This window comes from Euphorbia lathyris, chromosome 1 (assembly GCF_963576675.1).
Source record: "Euphorbia lathyris chromosome 1, ddEupLath1.1, whole genome shotgun sequence".
Lineage (NCBI taxonomy): Eukaryota > Viridiplantae > Streptophyta > Magnoliopsida > Malpighiales > Euphorbiaceae > Euphorbia > Euphorbia lathyris.
Window position 1 is genome coordinate 61,415,716 of NC_088910.1, and position 21,804 is coordinate 61,437,519.

Consider the following 21,804-nt stretch of genomic DNA (forward strand, 5'->3'; position numbering starts at 1 on the left):
CAGAAGCCTTCCGGGAAAGCTCCGGCCTCGGGTAGCAGCGTTAACACTTCTGTTAAAGGAGAAAGTTCTGGTAAAGCGTTAAAACCTCACTCTATTTCATCATGTTGGATAATAGACACAGGGGCCACAGATCACATCATTTGTGACACCAAATCATACAGTTCATTTACAAGGATAGATAACTGTTGGGTAAATTTGCCAAACGGGGAAAGGGTCAAGGCTCAGTATATAGGCACAGTGGTCCTTAGCCCACAACTCATCTTGCATAACGTATTGTGCATACCTGCTTTTGACTATAACTTGATCTCAACAAGCAAGCTATTGAATACAGGGAAACTATGTGTGGTAATAATGGGTTCAGTATGTGCAATACAAGACTCAACCAACTGGAAGAGGATTGGCTTGGCTAGAGAACATGAAGGTCTATATTACCTGGAATATCCAGTACCTAGTTTCCATTCTGTTTATTCAATCAAAACCAATGTATGGCATTTACGTTTTGGCCATCCCTCTTACGAGCGATTAAAAGGCCTAAACTTACCCTGTAATGATTTTGATTCCCTAAAGGCAATACCATGTGATATTTGTCAAAGATCCAAGCAGAAAAAGCAACCATTTTCTTTAAGTCACAGCATAGCAAAGCAATGTTTTGATTTGATTCATGCCGATATTTGGGGTCCCGTAAGAGAATCACATTCTAACAAACACTACTTCCTAACCATACTTGACGATCATAGCAGGTATACATGGATTACGTTAATGCAAAACAAGGGTGAGGCAAGCAACGCACTACAGTGTTTTTGCAAATATATCAGCAATCAGTTTGGCAAGAATGTAAAAGCAATCAGAACAGATAATGGGCCCGAGTTCACCATGAAGGAGTTCTATGCCACAAACGGTATCATTCATCAAACATCATGTCCAGAAACACCTCAACAAAATGGCAGGGTGGAAAGAAAACACTTGGACATCATGAACACTACTAGAGCACTTATGTTTCAAAGTTGTCTACCCAAAGAATACTGGTCAGAAGCAGTCAGTCATGCTGTTTACCTTATTAACAGATTACCTTCAACACCAATTCAGGGACAGACACCTTATGAACGCCTATATGGTGAAAAGAGTAGCCTAGAAAATCTCAAGGTCTTTGGTTGTTTGGCTTACGCCTCGTCACTTGACCGGCACAAGACCAAATTTACCGACAGGGCAATTAAATGCATCTTCCTAGGCTACAGATATGGCACCAAAGGCTTCAAATTGCTAAACTTAACGACTAATGATATTTTCTTTTCCAGGAATGTCAAGTTTTTTGAGCAACATTTTCCTTTCGCAAATCAAACAGCAATCACATCATCCTGCAGTGAGGCAGAACTAGACACACTACATTTGGCATCAATACAAGATGATGAAGTTGACACAGAAGAAGAGGATCATGCATTTCAGGATACAATCCAACATGTTGATATCACACAAGCACAGGAAAATCAAGGCACCACAGAGATTACAACAGGCACAATAACAGAGGAGCAACCACAGAATATAACAGACAGGCCCCGACGAGAGAGACAGCTCCCGTCTTATCTCAAAGATTATCACCTGGCCTTGATAAAAGGGTCCGCCATGCCGTGTCCCACGAATTCACCACACAACATATCCAAGTTCCTCTCATACGACAAATTATCTCCCACTAAACGTATTTTCTCCATCAACCTTGCCTGCCACAGAGAACCTGCAAGTTACACAGAGGCCAAGTCAGACACAAATTGGCAACAAGCTATGAGAAAAGAACTTGACGCTCTCGAAGAAAATAACACATGGGAGCTGACAGTTTTACCTCCGGGGAAGAGACCTATCGGATGCCGGTGGGTCTACAAAATCAAACATAAGGCCGATGGCAGCATTGCCCGTTTCAAAGCCCGCCTCGTAGCCAAGGGTTACTCGCAGCAAGAGGGAGTGGATTTTACTGCTACTTTTGCACCTGTAGCAAAATTCACAACTATTAGAGTCATCCTTGCAATAGCAACATCAAAGAACTGGTATATCCATCAACTTGACATAGACAACGCATACTTACATGGAGACCTCACCGAAGACGTATACATGCAACTACCCCCGGGGATGACTCCTGCGAACCCAAGGCAGGTCTGCAAGCTCAACAAATCCCTCTATGGTCTCCGGCAGGCAGGCCGTCAATGGAATGCCAAACTTACGGCCACCGTCAAACACATGGGTTTTGTTCAATCTGTTGCGGATCCATCCCTCTTCACCAAGCATGAAGGTGATCAAATCACAATTTTACTCATTTACGTAGACGATGTTATTTTGACAGGGAACGACATGCACATGATCACTTTGGCAAAACAACATCTCGACAATTCCTTCAGCATCAAAGACCTTGGAAACCTCCATTATTTCCTTGGCTTCGAATTCATTCGGAACAAGCAGGGGCTCCACATGTCACAAAGAAAATACGTATTAGAACTATTACAAGAGATGGATTTTCTAGCATGCAAACCAACCTCATCCCCAGCACTACCAAACCACAAACCACCCCCAAACACAAATCCCATCACAAATATCACATCTTACAGAAAAATAATAGGCAAACTATTATATCTCACGCATACAAGGCCCGCCATCTCCTATATCGTCAATCAACTCTCACAGCATCTAAACCAGCCAAACACCGACCATCAAAACAGAGTTCATAGGATATTACGGTACCTTAAGGGGACGGTGGGTCTGGGTATCTTTTTCCCTGCATGCAACAATCTACAACTTCAAGCCTTCACCGACTCCGACTGGGCCACTTGCACAGAAACCAGAAAGTCCATTACTGGCTACGCCGTCTTTCTCGGAACCTCTCTAATCTCCCGGAGATCCAAGAAACAGAACACTGTTTCCCGCTCATCTTTCGAAGCTGAATACAGGGCCATGGCATCCACCTCTTGCGAGATTCATTGGATCCGAAGTCTCCTCAAGGATCTCCGCCTCTCCCCGACCACGGCCTCCTTGCTCTTCTGTGACAACACATCCGCCATGCATATCGCGCAAAATCCCATCTTCCACGAACGCACAAAGCACATTGACATTGACTGCCATGTGATTCATGAACGGGTACAAGCTGGAATCATCCGCCTCATACCGATCTCCTCCTCACTACAACTCACGGACCTCTTTACGAAAGCCCAACACTCACCGCACCTCCGTTTTCTTATTGACAAACTCGGTTTGAAGAATCCCTATCAAGCCTAGTTTGAGGGAGGCTATTACAGTGAAGAAAACGAAACACAAGGGTTGAAGATGGAGTTCAGGTTCGAAATGGAAAGAGAAGAAGAAGAGGCTTTTGGATTCTCAAAAGACTTGTTTACGTATTATGAGAAGATAACCATCTGACTCAAATACAGTAAAGATAATAAATCAAAAGGGTTAGTGACTTTTCACTTAACCAAGGGTAATCTGGTCATTTCGCAAGCTTGGAGGATAATATGGATTTTTACCATCATTGGAGCATTCTAGAAGAAGCTCACCCCCTTATGATGAATACCACCTTACCAAATCATCACCCAAAATAATCACCACCATCCATCATTTCCAGATTTGATCTATGGTTGTGATTCATCCACTTGTTTGTCCTTTTTACTTAATCCCCAAGATTACTTGCTTAATACACCTAGCTACAAATATAAAATGTAATAGTTAGTTGTTTTTAATTTTAATGAGAAATACAAGATTATAGTTATATTTTCTCACCCCATTAAAATTCTCATAGATGAGTACAAAACGTGGTGAAATCTATCTCTATCACTCTCCACAAGTTGAGAATTGGATAAAACAAGTTTCAACTTGGATCATAATTCCTGAAACCGAGCTTTGAATAAGGCTTTAGTGAGAATATAAGCAGTTTGGTGTGTGGAACTAATATACCAAACAATAAGCTTCTTCCGACAAAATATAAACAACAAAATGAAAATCAATTTCAAGGTGTTTGCTTCAGCCATAAAGGATTAGATTAATTGTGAGATAAGTCAAACTCAAATTATCACACCATATAACTGGCGAAGGGATAGAGGACTCACGTTTACTCAACCACTTTTGCACCCACAAAAGTTCTAAAGAGACAGTCGTGAAGGCCCGATACTCCATTGCACTCGAGGAGCGAGGAACTGGTTCGTTACTTCTTTGAGCTCCAAGAAATGAAATTAGGGTTGAGATGAACATTAAGACCGGTTGTGGACTTCCAATTATCCAATGAACTCGCTCAATCTATACCTGAATAACTAGTTAACTGAAACATAACACATTAAAAAAAATATAGACTAGTCACAATTATTCCACTAATATTTCAAAGAAAGCATTTTACTGTCAGCCAATGAGCTTTCTTGGGTGAACTAACAAATTGTGATAACTTGTTGAAAGCAACGATGATATCTGGTCTAATAATTGTTAAGCATTACAAAGGTTCCAACCAAACTATGAAATATATTGGTGTTGGTGTTCAGTCCTAAAGATAATAGTTTTGAATGCTTAGATGTAGGTTTGTGGGAAATGACCAACATTCATTCGCCAAATGACTAGGTTTGTGGAAATTATAGCATTCAAAATAACTATGGTCTCTTCCTCTTTGATTTCCATGTCCATGTTTACTAACCTCTGATATTCTGACTTTTATTTGCTTCATTCCATCCATTCCCCTTGCTTGCATGATAGCTTTGTATGAGCATTTGAGCCTTTTCCTCCGAAATTTCCTCCTCTTCAATGACCACGATATCTACCTCTCTGGTTTTTGAAATCCTCATTCTTCTCATTCGGAGACAACTTTGACTTGAGTGATTGATCCAAAATTACTTATTTCTTCTTGTTTAATATTTTTTCATAAGCTTGCAATGAGCATGTGAGTTCATCAATGGTTATGACATTCAAATACTTAGATTCTTTAATAGCTTAGATGATTTTTTTCAATGACACGAAGATCATCCATAGTTTCACCATTCCTTTTTAACTAGTTGACAATAGACAATATCCGTGAATACTAGTCAGAAACAGATTTCGACTCCGCTTTATGCAAACCAAAAGTTATAATTTTTATTTTTTAACATGTTAATAATAAAATAATTTATATTAAAATAACTTGGTCTTACAAATTGAAAGTATATCAATTAAAAAAAAGTTGCAGGATGAAATGTATTTGCATATTAGATTGAAATTGTATTGATATGACAATATAAACCAGCACAATGTAATTGCATGATGGAAATTGTTAAATATTTCGGATTGTTAAATGAGGAAGCTATATGGCTTTTTAAATATGTAAGGCAATCCTCACCTTTTGAGATACCGTTGGGGTGAGTTAAGCCTTTGTTTACATAAATGCTCTAACAACACCCGAACAATTCATATAAAATAAATAAACAAAAAACAACACCAAAGAAAAGTGTTAATGGAGTTTGTTTAAAATAATGGTATAAGAATTTGGCAAAAATGCTCTCTCTTGGCAATGTTGAGCTGCTATATACTAGTATTATTTTTAGGGTAAATTTTAAATAAAACTCCTTGTGGTTTCACTAATTTTCAGATAAAGGACTATAGTTTACTTTTTGTCAAAACGAAGATTGGGTTTCGCACTTGGATTAATGCTATTAAAATCATCTTTAACGATCTGAAAATGAAAATTTTCAAGAATTAAAGTTGTTCAATGTCATGTTTTCTATGGACTACATTTTTTTATTTTCGAAAATCATCTTTTTTGGAACTTTCTCTCTCTAAACATTAACTTTCTCTCTCTTTACCAAACTTCATCTGAATAATCTCAAAATAAAAAAGTTGAAGAATTAAAGTTGCTTAGAATATTAGTAGTTCTTAAAATATGTCATTTTTGAAGTCGTGAAGGGTGATTTTAATAGTATCAATCGAAAAAGTCCTTATTTTGCTAAAGTTGAAAACCTCAATCCTCGTTTTGACAAAAAATAAACCACAGTCCTTTATCTGAAAATTAGTGAAATCATAAGGATTTTATTTGAAATTTACCCTAGCTTAAAGTAAAATATGTGGTAAGTGCAATAGTGATAACTGTTTGGTAGTTGCTAAATGCCATTGATTTTGCTCCTCTGCCTGATTGCTGATTCAACCAATTTGGGATTCTTCTTCTTTTTATCACCTTAATCTTCATCTCATATATATGTTTCCGCTATGCTCTGTTTTACTATGTATTTCCAACTGTAGAATTTCATGGATTAATTTATGGTCAGTTTTCTTAATTTCAATCGTTTTAACTTTATTAAGCAGTGAGTCTAGTGGTTAAATAGTCATTTCTTATTCAAATGTCCTATGTTCGAATCTCTGGAAAAGCAAATTTTTGACAACTCCAAGATTGTAATTGGATGACCTAGCCGCCCCTCCCCCTCTGCCGTCCCGCCGCCTCCTCCTGGTGGCCATGGCGGATTCCGCCTTTGCAATAGCCCACCTTTTCGAGAGATCCTCATTCACTAAAGCTTCCTCCACCCCAAAACCTTCGCCTCTAGCGCAGCTTCCCTCCTTTGCTGCTGTGGTCAGTAAAACTATCAAACCAATCGTTGTCCCCTCGCCGACTATCCCGCGAATCTCCGAGGAAGGAGGCTTCAAAGCCATCAGAATCCAGCAGTCGATTTATGAAGAGCGGATCAAGTCTTTTGAACACTCGGTAATTGGGAGACTAACGCTCTCGAAGGGGGACCGACCTTGGAAGCACTCCGATCTAAAGATCAAATTAAACCAAATTTGGCAGGGGAAGTTGGATTGGAAGCTCATATCGCTCGGTAAGGGCTTCTACCACATTATTATGCCCACCGATTCTGCTTTGCAATCAGTCTGGAGTCTTGGTGCCATCCCTCTAAAGCCTGGAATTATGAGGTTCACTCCCTGGTCTCCCGGTTTCAACTCCGACTCATATAAATCGTCTTCTGCACATGTATGGGTTCGCTTTTATAATCTCCCTTGGGAATTTTGGGACCCCCGTATCCTTGCCAGTATTGCCCGTGTTGTGGGAATCCCAGTTAGGTTTGATCACAATACAGTCAATGGAGAGTTTGGGTATTACGCTAGGGTCCTAATTGATGTAGACCTGTCAAAAGACATTCAATCCAAGATTAGGGTGGACACTGATGATAGGAAACAATGGGTGTATACTAAATATGAACATTTGCCTGCTATATGCTCTATCTGTGCTAATATTGGCCACACAGCCGCGCAATGCCGTAAGAACAGCACGACATGGCATGCCAAAACTCAACAACGGGATGGAAAGCAGGCAGTGCCAAAGGAAGCAAACAGATCTGATGTTAATTTGGAGAATTTGCAATTGATAATCCATGGGCTTGAAAAGCAGGACGCCGGGGCTGAAGCCAGGAAATGGGGAGAGGTTAGCGAAGACGGCAGCATACCGGATACTGATTATGAACAGCAGGAGATGGAGCTACAACAATTGCAGAATAGCAGAGCGGTTTCTAACATTGAGAGTCACGAGCTGTTTCAGTTGCAAAGGCACGGGGAGAATCAGAATACAGATAGCAGCGATGGGACCGACTCTGCGAACTGTGAGCAACTTCAGATTCATGAGGCCATTGTTAAACATCTGATGGATACTCCTAGGGATTTAGAATGGGCCAGAAAAATATGGAAGGATAGGGTGATTATCTCGGCTGACTCTGAAGAATCCCCTTGGACAATAAGTGTCAAAAAAAAAGAAACATTCTTCTGCACCATCTCTCAGTGAAACTCGGTCCAAAAGGCAGAGTAGGATGCCCTTCCGGTATCGATGATTGTAATGTACTGGAACTGTAGGGGTCTTGGTAACCCCCGTACGCAGCGAGCTCTTCGGCTCTTATGTAATGTTAACCATCCGGACTTCCTTTGCATCATAGAACCGATGATCCTATTCGATCAGATCTATCCCTCCTTCTGGTCCTCACTCAATCTTCAATTAGTTGCCCAAAATCACTGTAGCTCTATCTGGTTGCTTGCAAAAATTGGCGTTCCCTCGCCGCCCCTGCTGCTTAGCTCCCACGAGCAACACATCACGATCAACTATGCTACACAAGGTAAAGACTTTATCTTGTCCTTTGTCTATGGTAGCACCTCGGCTACTTCCCGAAGGGATCTTTGGTCCTCTCTTTTGGCTTTCAACAATAATGATATTAAATGGTTAGTGTTGGGAGACTTCAATGCCATTACTGGCTCTCATGAGAAAACTGGTAGATGTCCGTCTAGGAGCTCTTGCCTTGAGTTCAGAAACTTCATTGACAATGGTGGGCTGGTGGAGGTTAGCACCACGGGTAATCAGTTCACATGGTCTAATGGGCGTCAGGGAGATGAACACGTGGAATGTCGTCTTGACAGAGCATTGGTAAATAAAAACTTCGTGGATTCTTGGGATCGCGTCGCAGGCTCTGCTCTTGCCCGTCACATATCCGATCACTGCCCCCTGATAGTCAGTTGCAGTTCGGGTATCATTAGAAAAGCCAGATTCAGATTCCTCTCCAACTCGCATATTTCTCTTCCGCCCGCCCAGCTCCTAACGCACAAGCTGAAAACACTGCGGCCAGTTTTGAAGAGCTGGAACAGAAATATTTTTGGTAGGCTATCGGATAATATTGCAGGGGCCACATCTAGAGTTGAATCGATTCAACTTGAAATCTCCGATTTGGGAATTAATCCGGATAGGGCAGACCGGCATAATAGTGCGCAAGAAGAGCTTGACTTGCAACTTCTCAGACATGGACTCCTCTTTAAAGATCAAAGCCGGGTCAAGTGGCTAAAGGCGGGCGACCGCAACTCCTCCTTCCACCGCTGCGCAAAAATGAAAAAGATCCACTCGACCCTTGATGCTCTGAGTGTTGATGGTGTACGCACCTCCGATGAGAACATAATTGCAGACCATGTAGTTGATTTTTTTTCTGCGCTGTTCACCGGTAATAACAGTCCCGTTGACTTGAGCCCTGTTAGCGAAGTGATTCCAAATCTTGTCTCGGATGCAGACAATGACTCCCTCACCAAGCGCCCTACGGCGGAGGAAATCAAGACAGCGGCTTTTAATCTGAGCGGGGATAGTGCTCTTGACCCAGACGGCTTTAGCGGACTTTTCTAGCATGAGTTCTGGGAAATAATTGGTCAAGACGTCTACAACATGGTTACTAGCTTTTTCGACTCAGGTTACATCCTCCCTGGTATGAACTCTAACCTTATGGCTCTTATTCCAAAATCGAGCGACGCATATGTCATTTCTCAATTCCGTCCTATTGTGATGGGTAATTTCAGCTACAAAATTATTGCTAAACTTCTGGCTGACAGGCTGTCTCCTATTGCTGCGAAAATTGTATCTGTTAATCAGTTTGGATTTGTTCAGGGTAGGAATATCCACCAATGTATTGCCGCCGCCTCTGAGGGGATCAATCAAGAAATGTTATGGGGGGAGCATGGCCCTTAAGATTGATAACAAAAAGGCCTTTGATACCCTGGACTGGAATTTTTTGCTCTCAGTAATGGAAGCTTTTGGTTTCTCTCTATCTTTTCATAACTGGATTCTGAGTATACTGTCGTCGGCTAAAATCTCAGTTCTCTTGGGAGGTAATCCAAAAGGCTACTTTGGCTGTTCTTGCGGTGTCCGGTAGGGGGGTCCGCTTTCTCCAATTTTATTTGGAATTGCAGAAGATTTTTTCTCGATATGGATCTCCAAACTTGAAAGCGAAGGTGTTTTTGTTCCTGTGCATTATGGTAATAGTAGAACCTTCCCTTCTCATCTCCTGTATGCAGATGACATGCTCCTTTTTAGTAAGGCTACTTTGAGAAACATGAAGTGCATCAGAGAGCTCTTTAAATTGTATGAGAATCTATCCGGTCAGGCTGTCAGCTGGGAAAAGTCGGCTATTTACTTCGGATCCTCTGTCAATAGCAGCAGACACATGAGATTGACCGCCACCCTTGGAATTCGAGATGGCCTTTTGCCCTTCTCATACTTAGGCGTACCCTTATTCAGAGGGGTTCCTAAAAAGAGGCATCTCCAGCCCCTTGCTGGCCGGTTCTTAGCGAAATTCAGTAATTGGAAAGGTCATTCTTTGTCCATGGCAGGAAGGCTTACCTTGATTAAGTCTTCATTAACTAGGGCCTTAATCCACTCCCTAATGATATACAAATGGCCTATAGGCTTGCTGGCCACCCTCAATAAGGCGCTCAGGAATTTCTTATGGACTGGCGATAAAGATTCACGAAAGCTTATTACGGTCTCATGGAGTACCTGCTGTAAAAGTATTGATGCAGGGGGATTGGGCATAAAGAATCTGACTTGGCTTAACCAAAGCCTAATGGCCAAATTTTGTTGGGATTTGCTGCAGGGGAGCAATTTCGTTGCCAATCTTTTAAAATCTCATTTTCTGACAAGCACATGGCAGCCGCGGAATTACATCAGTACTTCAGCGATCTGGGGGTCTTGTAGGAAAACCTTCACTGATATTCGTAATCAATCCAATTGGTGGATTGGGTCGGTTTCTAAGCTGAATTTCTGGACTGATCACTGGATTAAGCCATCGGTGGCTGACCAATTGGGAATCCCTTACAAGCTGCAGGCCAATTATCTAGATGGAGTAGACAATTTTCTCATAGGAGATAGCTGGGAAAACATAAATTTTCTGCCGGTTCAATTGCAGTCCAATATCAAACAGATTAACAGAGGTCTTGATCCCTCAGATATATGTTACTGGTCGCCTTCTCCCTCAGGCCTGATATCCGCCAAGATCTATTACAGCTTTCTTAGCGAATCTCCCGCTACGGACTGGGGAAGCAAAATATGGTCTAATTACATTCCTCCGAGAAGATCCTTTGTGTGTTGGCTGTTACTGCACAACAAGATCTCAGTATAGGTATCACTTCAGAACCGCGGCCTCCATCTTACAAGCCCCTGCGAGCTTTGTAAACGAGACACTGAAACCGTAGATCATTTATTCGTTACGTGCTCCTATGCGAGGTCGGTCTGGAATACGGTTAGCTTGCTTCTAGATGTGGTGATAACATGGTCAGGTACCTTCTCCTCCTTCTTTTTATCTTTGTTGCAGCAGCAACTGCCTCGCCAAAGAGTCAAGTACTGGCGAATTGCCATCATCACGGCTCCTTGGTTCCTTTGGCACACAAGAAACAAGGCAATCTTCAACAATGCGCTCCCTTCAATCCAAATGGTTCCCTCTCTCCTCTACCGCTTCATCAACGAAGTGCACCAGATTAATCCTGGGCGAGCTAGACCCCCGGTTGCCCCTAATTTCACTTTCGTGCGCTGGTCTCCGCCGTCTGCTGGGTGGATAAAAGTCAACACTGACGGCTCTGCAAAAGGCTCCCTAGGACCGGCGAGCGCAAGCGGCATCTTCAGGAACTGTAGAGGTTTCCCGAAGGGATGTTTTGCTTTCCCTATAGCAAATGCGCTATGCCCACATTGCTGAACTTAAAGCGGTGATCTTTGCAATAGACTTGGCATGGGAGAAAGAATGGAGGAATCTGTGGATAGAGTCGGACTCCACTTTTGTGGTTAGCTTGCTAAAACAGCACTCTACAGCGGTCCCTTGGACTGTCAGACAAGACTGGCTCAGAATTCTTGCAATCTACAGGAACATGAACATACTGATATCTCATATCTACCGTGAGGGCAACTAGGTGGCTGACGCCTTCGCTAATTCCGGCTACAGCTCTTCCGGCATCACATGGTGGCCATCTACGCTATCCTTTTGTTCTTCTTTTATTATTAATGATCGTCTGAATATTTTTTACATTCATTTCTCATAAACCCCTGTACATACATTTTTTCATTTATCTATTTATTTAAGGGTTTGGAGTCTGTGAAAGCCTGGGGTGCCGACCTAGTTAGGATGTCAGGCTAACGCATTCTCCTTGTCCCAGATTCTTATTAAAAAAAAAAAGCAGTGAGTCACTTAGCATTACCTAAGCATTCACATATTTTTCTTTTGATTATAAATAATGCTTTTGCAATTCAATAATATTTGCGGTGATAACTAAATTGGGATAGCGTCAGATTAAAGATCAAAAGCTCATGTTTTCAATCCATGTTCACCGCGTTATTATTATTTATTTTTGTTTTTAGTTCACATCTTTTTTTGTTCTCTACTTTTCTCCATTCTATTATTCCTCATATATTCTAGCATAAACTGTATGGGAATTTACGTCATAGGCTTCCTTTTCAAGTGTAATTCCATAGTAATACACTAAAGCATATTCCTAGAACATGTCAATTATAAATATGAATCAATGTCACTTCTTTGGATGAGGAAAACTCACAAGAACCGTTCGATTTGAAGCATAGAATATTTTTTGAAGATGCAAATGGTACATTCCAACCACATGGATTGATATCCAATGTCTGTCTTAGTACATGTATGGTAAATGAAGCAGGGCCTTTGGATTGTAGAAGGCGGTTATCCAAAGAACAACTATTGCATGACAGAACGCACTTCCATAACTACCCAAAAAGGCTTTAGGACCAATTGAACGATGACACCTGATAACATACTTGCAATATGACAAGGTGCACCACTTGCCATCACTGCGGTCTGAAGGCCACAAAGCCAACTGGAGATCGGCAAGTGTCCGATGAGTCATTGAAGCACATTCTCAGGATTACGATAGTAACCCCCTAGCAACTACTATATATAGATAAGTGAGCAATCCATAAGAGGTATGTAAACATTACAGTTACCAATATTCCTATTGCCTTTAACTAATTCAGACAGAAAATATCACTGGAATAGTGATGTGATAACCACGTTTCAAAAAATTTACTTTTACGCATAACATGACAACCACATGTCAACCAGGTGTCGTCCACATGGAAAAACAAATTAAAAATACATTTTTCTGTTGCTACGATACAGTTTCAAGCAGTTGAATTAAGTAAATAAAAATATATAATTTTTATTTTTGTTGTTGTCATGTGACTGTCATTTCATACATAAAATACAGTCACTTTAACTTGGTCGCGGTGTCAATATTCCTGTGATATTTTATGTCTGAAATGGCCAAAATTACTTTATTGCAATAAAAGAAAAGTTCAATGACTTTATTGAAACAAAGTGAAATTTAATTACCTATTTGAAACTGATCCCGAACTTCAGTAGTCATTGGTGTAATTTTTTTCACTAAATACCACATACATATTGTCCTTAAATACCATCTCTTATCTTTCGTTTTCTTTATTATTTTTCATATTTTCTCCACGATTGTTATTTGCTATTTTATTCATTATTGTTATTCCTTTCTTCATTTCATTATGTTATTGTTTCGTACTATTTTAGTATGTTTTCGGTAAGGAAACCTCAACCTTGGATCCTCAACGTGTCTTCCGGCATGAAACTTGATGGATACACATCCAATTACAATAATAATAAAAAAAAATTAAACCTTTTATGTAAATAATTGATTATGAATATATGGAGTATATATGATAAATTGATTAGCTGAGTGGAGAAAGAAAACATTTTTGTGGAGCATAGTAATGAACATTACAAGTGTCATCATTCATGAGCTTTTTTCAAAGTCATACTCCCATCAAGTGATATAATGACCCTTTCCATACCCTTTTATTCCATTTATGCTAGTTGATAACAGCCCGATTAAAAGGAGGTTATCATTGTACTCAGATTTAAGGCCCATAAGACGGCTCCTAAGAGAGTCAACCAAATATCATCTCTAAGAGTGGTCGCGTCTTCCAAACTTGAATATCGCAACGAAAAAGCTTCACACGTAATAGTTTGTTATTGGAAAGAACAAGTGTTCTAATAAAAGATGACACGTAAAAAGGTGCTAATAGAAAACAGTTACAGACAAAGCCTACAAAGCCTATATATACATAGAGCATGTAAATCACACAGGTATGCCCGACAAACCCTAACCTATTTTTTTTACTTTACTCTTCTGATTTGAGTATTTGCTAACTTGAGCATCCAAGTCCTCACGGCAATGAGCTAGAAGCTATCATGTTTTGTAAATTCAATCAAACATTGAAGGAGTGATTGAAGATGTTCCTTATTGAATTTTGTGTTGGAATGTAAGAGAACATCTAGAAATTGTGAAATCGATTGTCCTATATCATTAACACTCCCATTTTATTCTTCATTTAATTGTATCAAATGGCTCGTATATTGGAGTATTTTTTTAGCAATTTCAGTAAATTTTACCCAGTTATAGTAAATTTCACTATATTTCAGCTACTTTCATATATTTTAAGTCACATTTCACATGATGTATATTGTTTAGTTTTTGTTGTCTTATATTAAATTTTTTTTGTGACCAATTTTAATAAATTTTACCAAATTTCAATCAATTTCACCGTATATTTCAGTTACTTCCATACACTTTTTTGTATTTCTTCATTTAATTATATCAAATTACTACTACATCGTCGATTTTTTTTTTTCGTGATCTCGATTTCAATCAACTTCACCCAGTTTCGATTAATTTTATCCAATTACATTCACTTTAACCCACTTTCGGTTACTTCTGTATGATATATATTGTTTATGTTTTGTTAGTTTTTGTTGGATTTGATTGGGTTTATCCAATTTTCAGTCACTTCAACCCACTTTAAATCACTTACACCCACATTCAGTCACATTGATACACATTTAATGACTTTCACATGATATATATTATTTACGTTTTGTTAGTTTTGGTTGGATTCTACTCAATTCGGGTCACTTTATAATATTATGTGTGTCCAAAAAGCATAGAAATTAAGATAAACCCCAACATGGATGTTATATCAATCAACATAATTATAAAAATTGAACAAATACTAGGAAGATAGACTATTTCATGGGTTCAAGTCGATGAATGTGTTTCAGAAAAAGACCCTGAGTGTGAAAGAATGAGGAAAATTATTCTAGTATTGGAAATGTGAAATAAAGACTTTGAAAGAAAATGTTTTAGTTAATTTCTCATGATTTGAAAGTTGTTTAAAGTCATGTTTAAGTTATTTTGAACATTTTTTTTTATCTTGGTCACTTTCATTGACGTATAAGAACTTTCATTGAATTTTACTTGCTTTTACTTTCAGTGACTTTCCGCCCGTTATAGTCACATTGACATCAAGTGAAAGTGGGTGTAGTTTGTGTAATTGCAGTTAAGTTTGTACCTACAAAGTTATTCTTTATCAAACATTGTATTGATGTTGCTTTATATTTAGAGTTTAGGTGTTCATGTTTTTTTTTTTGTAGTCGGTGTTCATGAACGTTAAAAAGTTGCACGCTTTAATTATTTTAGTGTGCATTTTTATATTTTTTTTACCATGTTTTGAGTCATTTTAATATTTTTTTAGTTTATTTCATTGAAATGTAATAAATTTCTTCCATTTTCAATTTATTTTGAGAAGATGTGAATTTGCTTGTGATTTTATGTTTTATTAATTTTTTTAAGTGGTTTGAAATTGGTTTATATGACAAGTTGAGTTTTGTCATAAGTTTTGCTTTTTGTCTTGCGTCTTCATTTTTGTCTTACTTCCAAATGGCTTCTTTTAGTGATTTGGAATTCTCTTATGCTATTCTAAGTATTGAAGATGAGGAAGGGGGTGACGTTATGGTGGAAGATGCATATCTCAGTAAGGCAGATGTGGATATGTGATGGTGTCTTGTTGGAAGATTTTTAACAGATAATATTCGGGGAAGCGGTCAGTCTGATGATATTTGTTTTTGGCGGCCTGCTAGCAGTGGCGTGTTTTCTGCTAGGCTCTTTTATCTTTGGCTTCGTCCTCCTTCTACAGTGAATTCGGTTTTTTTGGGGATTTGGCGGCCTTTTACACAGCCTTCTCATTCAATGGTGTGTTGGCGTGCATTTTCGGGTTATCTTCCAACGCAAGATGCTCTCCGGGCTAGGGGTTTCCAAATTGTTTCTCGTTGTCCGCTGTGCTGTTGTAATTGTGGGTCTTTGGATCATTTATTGGTTCATTGTTCGTTTGCTATGCAGGTTTGGGCCATCGTTTCTTTACTTTTTGGTCATCGGCTGGATCTAACGCTTTCTTTGTCAGGTTTTATTCAGCATGCTTTTGCTCATCGCTTTAGCTCTCAAATAAGATGTTTGTGGTATTGTGCAATTGTAAATGCAGTTTGGGTGATTTGGTAAACCAGGAATGATTGTATTTTTAGCGAGCAGTTTCCTAATATTCATTTGTGTTTGCGCTCACTTTGGGCGGCTATTAGAGGTGTGGATTCTCTTGGTTTTGGCACCATTTGGAATTCAGTGGTGGAGAGGAATATTTTATTGAATTTGGGTCTGCAGCCTAGGTACAGTCGTGCTCCTCGGATTATTGCGATTCGTTGGCAACCGTTGCCGCCATTATGGGTTAAGGCAAACACCGATGCTTCCGTTGTGGTTGGCTTGGCGGGTTGTGGTGGGGTTTTTAGGGATCACACGGGTGGTTCTTTGGGGTCTTATGCTTTTTCGTTGGATTGTGCGTTAGTGCACATGGCTGAACTTCAGGCGGTTTTATTTGCAATTTCCTATGCTTTTTCGCGTGGGTGGCTCAAGCTTTGGGTTGAGAGTGATTCTTCTTATGTTGTGCATCTGTTTCGTTCTCGATTGATGGTTCTGTGGACTATGAGGGTGGATTGACAGAACTGTTTGGAGCATATGTTACAGATGGAAGTAGTTTTTTCTCATGTGTTCAAGGAAGGTAATCAAGTTGCGGATAAGCTGACTGATTTTGGTAGAATTAGTCCGGATTTTTGTTTTTGTTCTCGTTCGCGATAATGCTTTAGGTAGGGATTCTTTCTGTTTTGTTTAGTTGTTGTTTTCTGGATCCTCTATTGTTAATTTTTTTTGTTTTTGCTTTTAATAATATTGGGTATCACCCTGCCTTTATTAAAAAAAAAAAAAAAAAAAACTATAAACACATGTTTATATATATGTTTATGAAAAGCTTAGTTGTTTCCATTAAAAAAGAAAAAAGAAAAATAAGTTTTGTTGTTTTTTAAACAAACCAAACACTAGAGATATAAAACGCTAACACTGCTAAACAAACACATCCATGAATGTAGTAATGTACGATAAAAAAAAATTTAATCAGAAAAAAATAATGTAAAGGATACCAGGTTATTAGATATGTGGGAAGTAAAATAGCATTTGAAGGATCTAAAATATTAAATAATTAGAGAAAAATGGAAGAAGAAAAAAGCATAAATGTTAAATAAGAGAGCCAATAGATGCAGCGATACTTGGAAACCATCACATAAAACGATGCACCATGCATGACTTGCACCTGTCGAACTACTCTTCTACGTGCTCTCTTTTCACTGCCATATACTCCTCTCTCTCTCCATCCACAATTTTCAAAATTCTAAAACTAACTCCTCCTTTTATGTTCAAAATTACATTTTCATTTTCGTTGAAAGTAATATTTCTGGCTAGCTTTTAACCATATATGCGTTTGTGTGTTAACACTAAAAAAACATGAGGTTTCTGAAAATGATTCCCCTAACCCAAATGGCAGTTTGAGCACATCAACATTCATCATTAGTCATTCTCATCATCATCCAGAAAAAATGGAAAAGTCCTTCAATAAAAGGAAAGTCAATTTTGCTTATTCTTTGCTGGCTATTATCTTTCTATATTAAAAGGATCTGCATTCATCACAACATAAGTTTTTTTTTACTCTCTCAATTCAATACTGCAAATACTGCATACAATTTCTACAAATAATGTATCAATGCAAGTATAACAAAATACACAGAAATATGCAGTACAATTATTTAAATACGAAATATTGTTTCCGGCCATTCAAAAATTATGTTCTCAAAGTATTAATTACCAGATCATTTTAAATATTCAAACTTCATCTGCATATATATAGCAATCAAATCTCAAAATTAATGGTTGAGATGAAAACATAACCAATTTAAGATGATTTCAAATTGAGATAGGATCACTATCAAATCCATCTAATTTATGTGTCTGACTAAAAATATGGAGCAGAAAAAAGAAAAAGATATAATTTGCATTAAGTTTATGCATGCAAATGTCTTGTTTTGCTGTATAGTATAAACCAAAACCATAACCTGATTCTTACAGCTACAAAGAAAACGAAAAGTTCCTCTTCATTTTCTTTTTATCTTAAACTAAGAAAAAAAAAAGACGAAAAATATGTTGATGACCTATATTTTGTTCCCATCCCATTAGAGATCTAAAAAGGGAATGCAAAGGAATTTAGAATTACTGGATGGGAACCAGAGCAAGAGTGAGGTCCAAACCAAGCTGATCATTGCTATTATCATTGAAATTGAAACCCTGCTGGTTCTGGTTCTGGTTCTGGTTCTGGTTCTGGTTCTGGTTCTGGTTCTGGTTCTGGTTCTGGTTCTGGTTCTGGCTGAGTTCTAGTGTCTCAACAGAGAACATACTGGTTTCGTCATTTCCCGATTGACTGGCTGACGCCTCTCCAAACTCAGGAATCGGAGTCGGGGAAGCGGGCTTGTTAACAGTAACATGACGCTTAAACCTTGTTCTGTTCTTAACCTTGTTGAGGTCAGCGGAGTTAGTTTCCTTGGAAACATGGCGTATGTCGTAATTCTTTGGAGGATCAATCAAGTGAGGATCAGCAGAAGAAGAAGCTTCAGAAGACATTTGGGTAATATGGCCTCCCCTTAGAACAGAATCAACGGCTGATTGACACTGAGACCAATTACCAGACCAAAGCAAACCCACAGATCCACACACTGGATTCACTATCCTACCACAAGCTTCATATAACAGTGATCGAAATACAGCTGCATGCAAAATGCAAAATGCAAACATGATTGTTGATTTTTATATAAAAAAGGAACAAGAAAGAAAAGGATAGTTACCAGGGCGAAGATGTTGGGGTCCAGCTTCGATGAGATTGATGAGACCAGCACGGCCATAGAACTTGGCAAGAAAGAGAGTAGCATTAGCTTGGGCATCGGAGGATTTGATCCATTGAAGACAAGGCCTGATTATACAGTCATCGCTGCAGCCTTTGCGTAAAACTCTGCAGCCATTGCAACTCATCCTCATGGTTTGGGCTCGAATTTGAGATGAGATGTCTCTCTCTCTCTATATATATATATATATGCAAATGAAAGTAGAGAGAAGAAGATACAAAAAGGAAAGGAAAGGAAAGGGGGCAGCGGTTTAGAAAAAGGAGAAAACAGTGGGTGTGGGTTTATGGTTAGGTGAAATGAAAGTTGGAGACTACTCTCTTTGGATAAAGCCTCTGATTCTCTTGGCTTTACTTTGGATACTCCTTGCCCTACATGCATTCATTTATTACAATCCAACCACTTCACTTTTTCCATTTTCTCTTCTATTACTCTCATTATATGTCATATCCTCCTCTTTGTACTTTTATGTCTTTTTCACTCCTAAATTAAGAAATTCTACAATTTTGTACTTCTTTGATAATTTGTATTAAAAATCAGATTTCTTGATTACCAATCAGCTAATCCCAAAATCAGCTCCTTAAAACAAAATCATGGTGGAGATATCATAATAAAAGGAATGTAAAAAGTCTTGAACAATAGCATGTCCATTTGGAATAAAAGTACTGAATATGTATCTACTCTTATAAATCTTCTCAATATTAACTCATTAATGAATCAATATTGTTTTATTCTTTTTAAAATCTGATTTCTTTTAGAGCATTCATATTCTCAAATTAGTTTGACATAAAACTTCACTTTCAATTCTATTTTCAAATACATTTTATTCTCTAATGGCTTAATACATCATTTATCGTCTTTAACTTATTCAAAAAGTTTGATTAGCCCTAAACTTTCAAAATATTCTGATACTCTCTCCAATTTGCTTAAAATTTTCTAATTATCTCATTAACTTGCTTAAAATATCATCAATTAATCTGCAGAAAGTATGTTGCATACGCTTTGAAATTTTATTACATAATTCACAAAATACACATTAAATATATATTAAAACCGCATACTCTTGACCATTTGAATTTTGTGAGACACATGAAACACACCTCCTCCACATGAAGTTAACTTATTTGCAATCAACGAATTATTTGACTACATTTTAAGCAAATTGAGAGGGTTATTAGAAAACTTCAGAAGTTCAGGAGACCAATAAAACTTTTTAGACATGTTTAGGAACCATATGATATATTAAGCTTTTCATAACACTTTCAATTTATACGAACCAATTAACAATTTAATATAAGATTTATTATTAATTAATTATTTTTAATAAATTGTAAAAAATATTAAACTAATTTAATTAATTAAAATTAAAAATTATATAAAAAATTAATTATGAAAATTAGTAAAAAAAAAACCATAACATTTCATTTATGAAAGAAATTAAGAATAAAACTAAAATAAAAAAAATCAATATTAAAAATTAGCAAAAACAAAATATTACATAAATCATCATTTTTTCCCACTGAGATTATAAATCTCTTTTAACTAAATCGACTGATAGCTGTTATTATTAAAATCTTATTATGTAGTATTTTATTATTTAATGCATTTCATTATTATATTATTCTTTTCAACCCTGGACCCCTGGCTTCAACCCTGATATGCATAAATCTACTTCAGCCCAGGTCTGGTTGAGATTCTATAATTTTCCCTGGGAGTTCTGGGATACTAGAATCATTGCTAGCATTGCTCGGGCTGTTGGAATTCCTATCAGATTTGATCAGAACACAGTAGATGGGGAGTTTGGGCACTATGCTAGGGTCCTTATTGATGTTGAACTGACGCGAGAAATCCAATCAAAGATTCAAGTCGATACTGATAATCACAAACAATGGGTTTACTTAGAGTATGAACATCTTCCGATGCTCTACGGAACTTGCTCCTCAATTGGACACTCATCAGCGCAATATTGATGCTAACAGACCTCAGGCACCGAAGGGAAAGCAATCTAAGGATTTCAAAGGGTTTTCTGAGCGCAAACATCATAACGCTGCTGCTGATAAGGCTAAAGCAGCGATCCCGGATGTTCCTAACAGAAATGAGAATTCGATGCAAATGGTGGTGCACCAATCGGAAATCCAGGGTAAGGAAGCAGATGAAAATAGAGAATCGACCAAACTTTGGGGTGACTGCAGCGAGGGGGACGGACGTTCGGCATCTGATTCTGAAGGATTTGCTCTACACTTGCCTACATCCTTGCCAAAAGAGGTAAATTTTCGGTCTGAATCTCCTGAATGGGCACAACATGTTCTTAGAACTAATAACAGAGATATTAGTGTGTTGAATATAAATGAAGGAATTGAGTGGATCACCACGAGAAAAAAACCTAGGGCTAAATGAGCTAATTCAAGTTTGAACGGAGGGGCTAGTTCTTCCATCAATTTTACATGATTATTCTGTACTGGAATTGCTGAGGCATCAATAATCCGGGCACGCAAAGAGCCTTAAGGCTACTATGTAAAAATAATCACCCGGATTTAGTTTGTATCTCGAAGCCTATGGTGGATTTGGATACTATTCCTTTGTTTTTTTGGAACTCACTTGGTTTGCAGATTGTATCAAAGAATGACCGCAATTCTATCTAGATTTTTTCCAAGATTGAAATTATTGATCGATGCTCAGTCATTTCTAATCATGATCAGCACATCACTATAAAGTACAGTATGAATGGGGATGACTATCAAATCTCCTTTGTCTACCGAAACAACTCTTCGAGTAGGCATCACATGCTTTGGGATTCGATTTTGGCTATTAGAGAATGCAGGAAAAAGCTGGTCCTGGGGGATTTTAATGCAGTGACTGGGGCACATGAAAAAACGTGGAGACCTCCGACGGC

At 38.3% G+C, this 21,804-nt stretch overlaps 1 protein-coding gene across 1 annotated transcript; it reads right to left on the reverse strand.

The window, feature by feature from the left end:
- Positions 1-17,990: 17,990 nt before the first annotated feature.
- LOC136206991 (LOB domain-containing protein 42) lies at positions 17,991-19,216 on the reverse strand. Its single transcript, XM_065998255.1, has 2 exons — positions 18,858-19,216; positions 17,991-18,779 (listed from the first exon to the last, which is right to left on the reverse strand). The coding sequence occupies exons 1-2, from the start codon at positions 19,045-19,047 to the stop codon at positions 18,229-18,231; spliced, it is 741 nt and encodes a 246-aa protein (XP_065854327.1). The 5' UTR covers positions 19,048-19,216; the 3' UTR covers positions 17,991-18,228.
- Positions 19,217-21,804: the final 2,588 nt, after the last annotated feature.

Bases quoted from the DNA above. Each gene is read 5' to 3' on its own strand.
- LOC136206991 (XM_065998255.1), bottom strand. From the start codon at position 19,047: ATGAGGATGAGTTGCAATGGCTGCAGAGTTTTACGCAAAGGCTGCAGC. The intron at 18,780-18,857 runs GTAACTATCCTT...TTTTGCATGCAG, and splicing joins ACCCCAACATCTTCGCCCTG to CTGTATTTCGATCACTGTTA.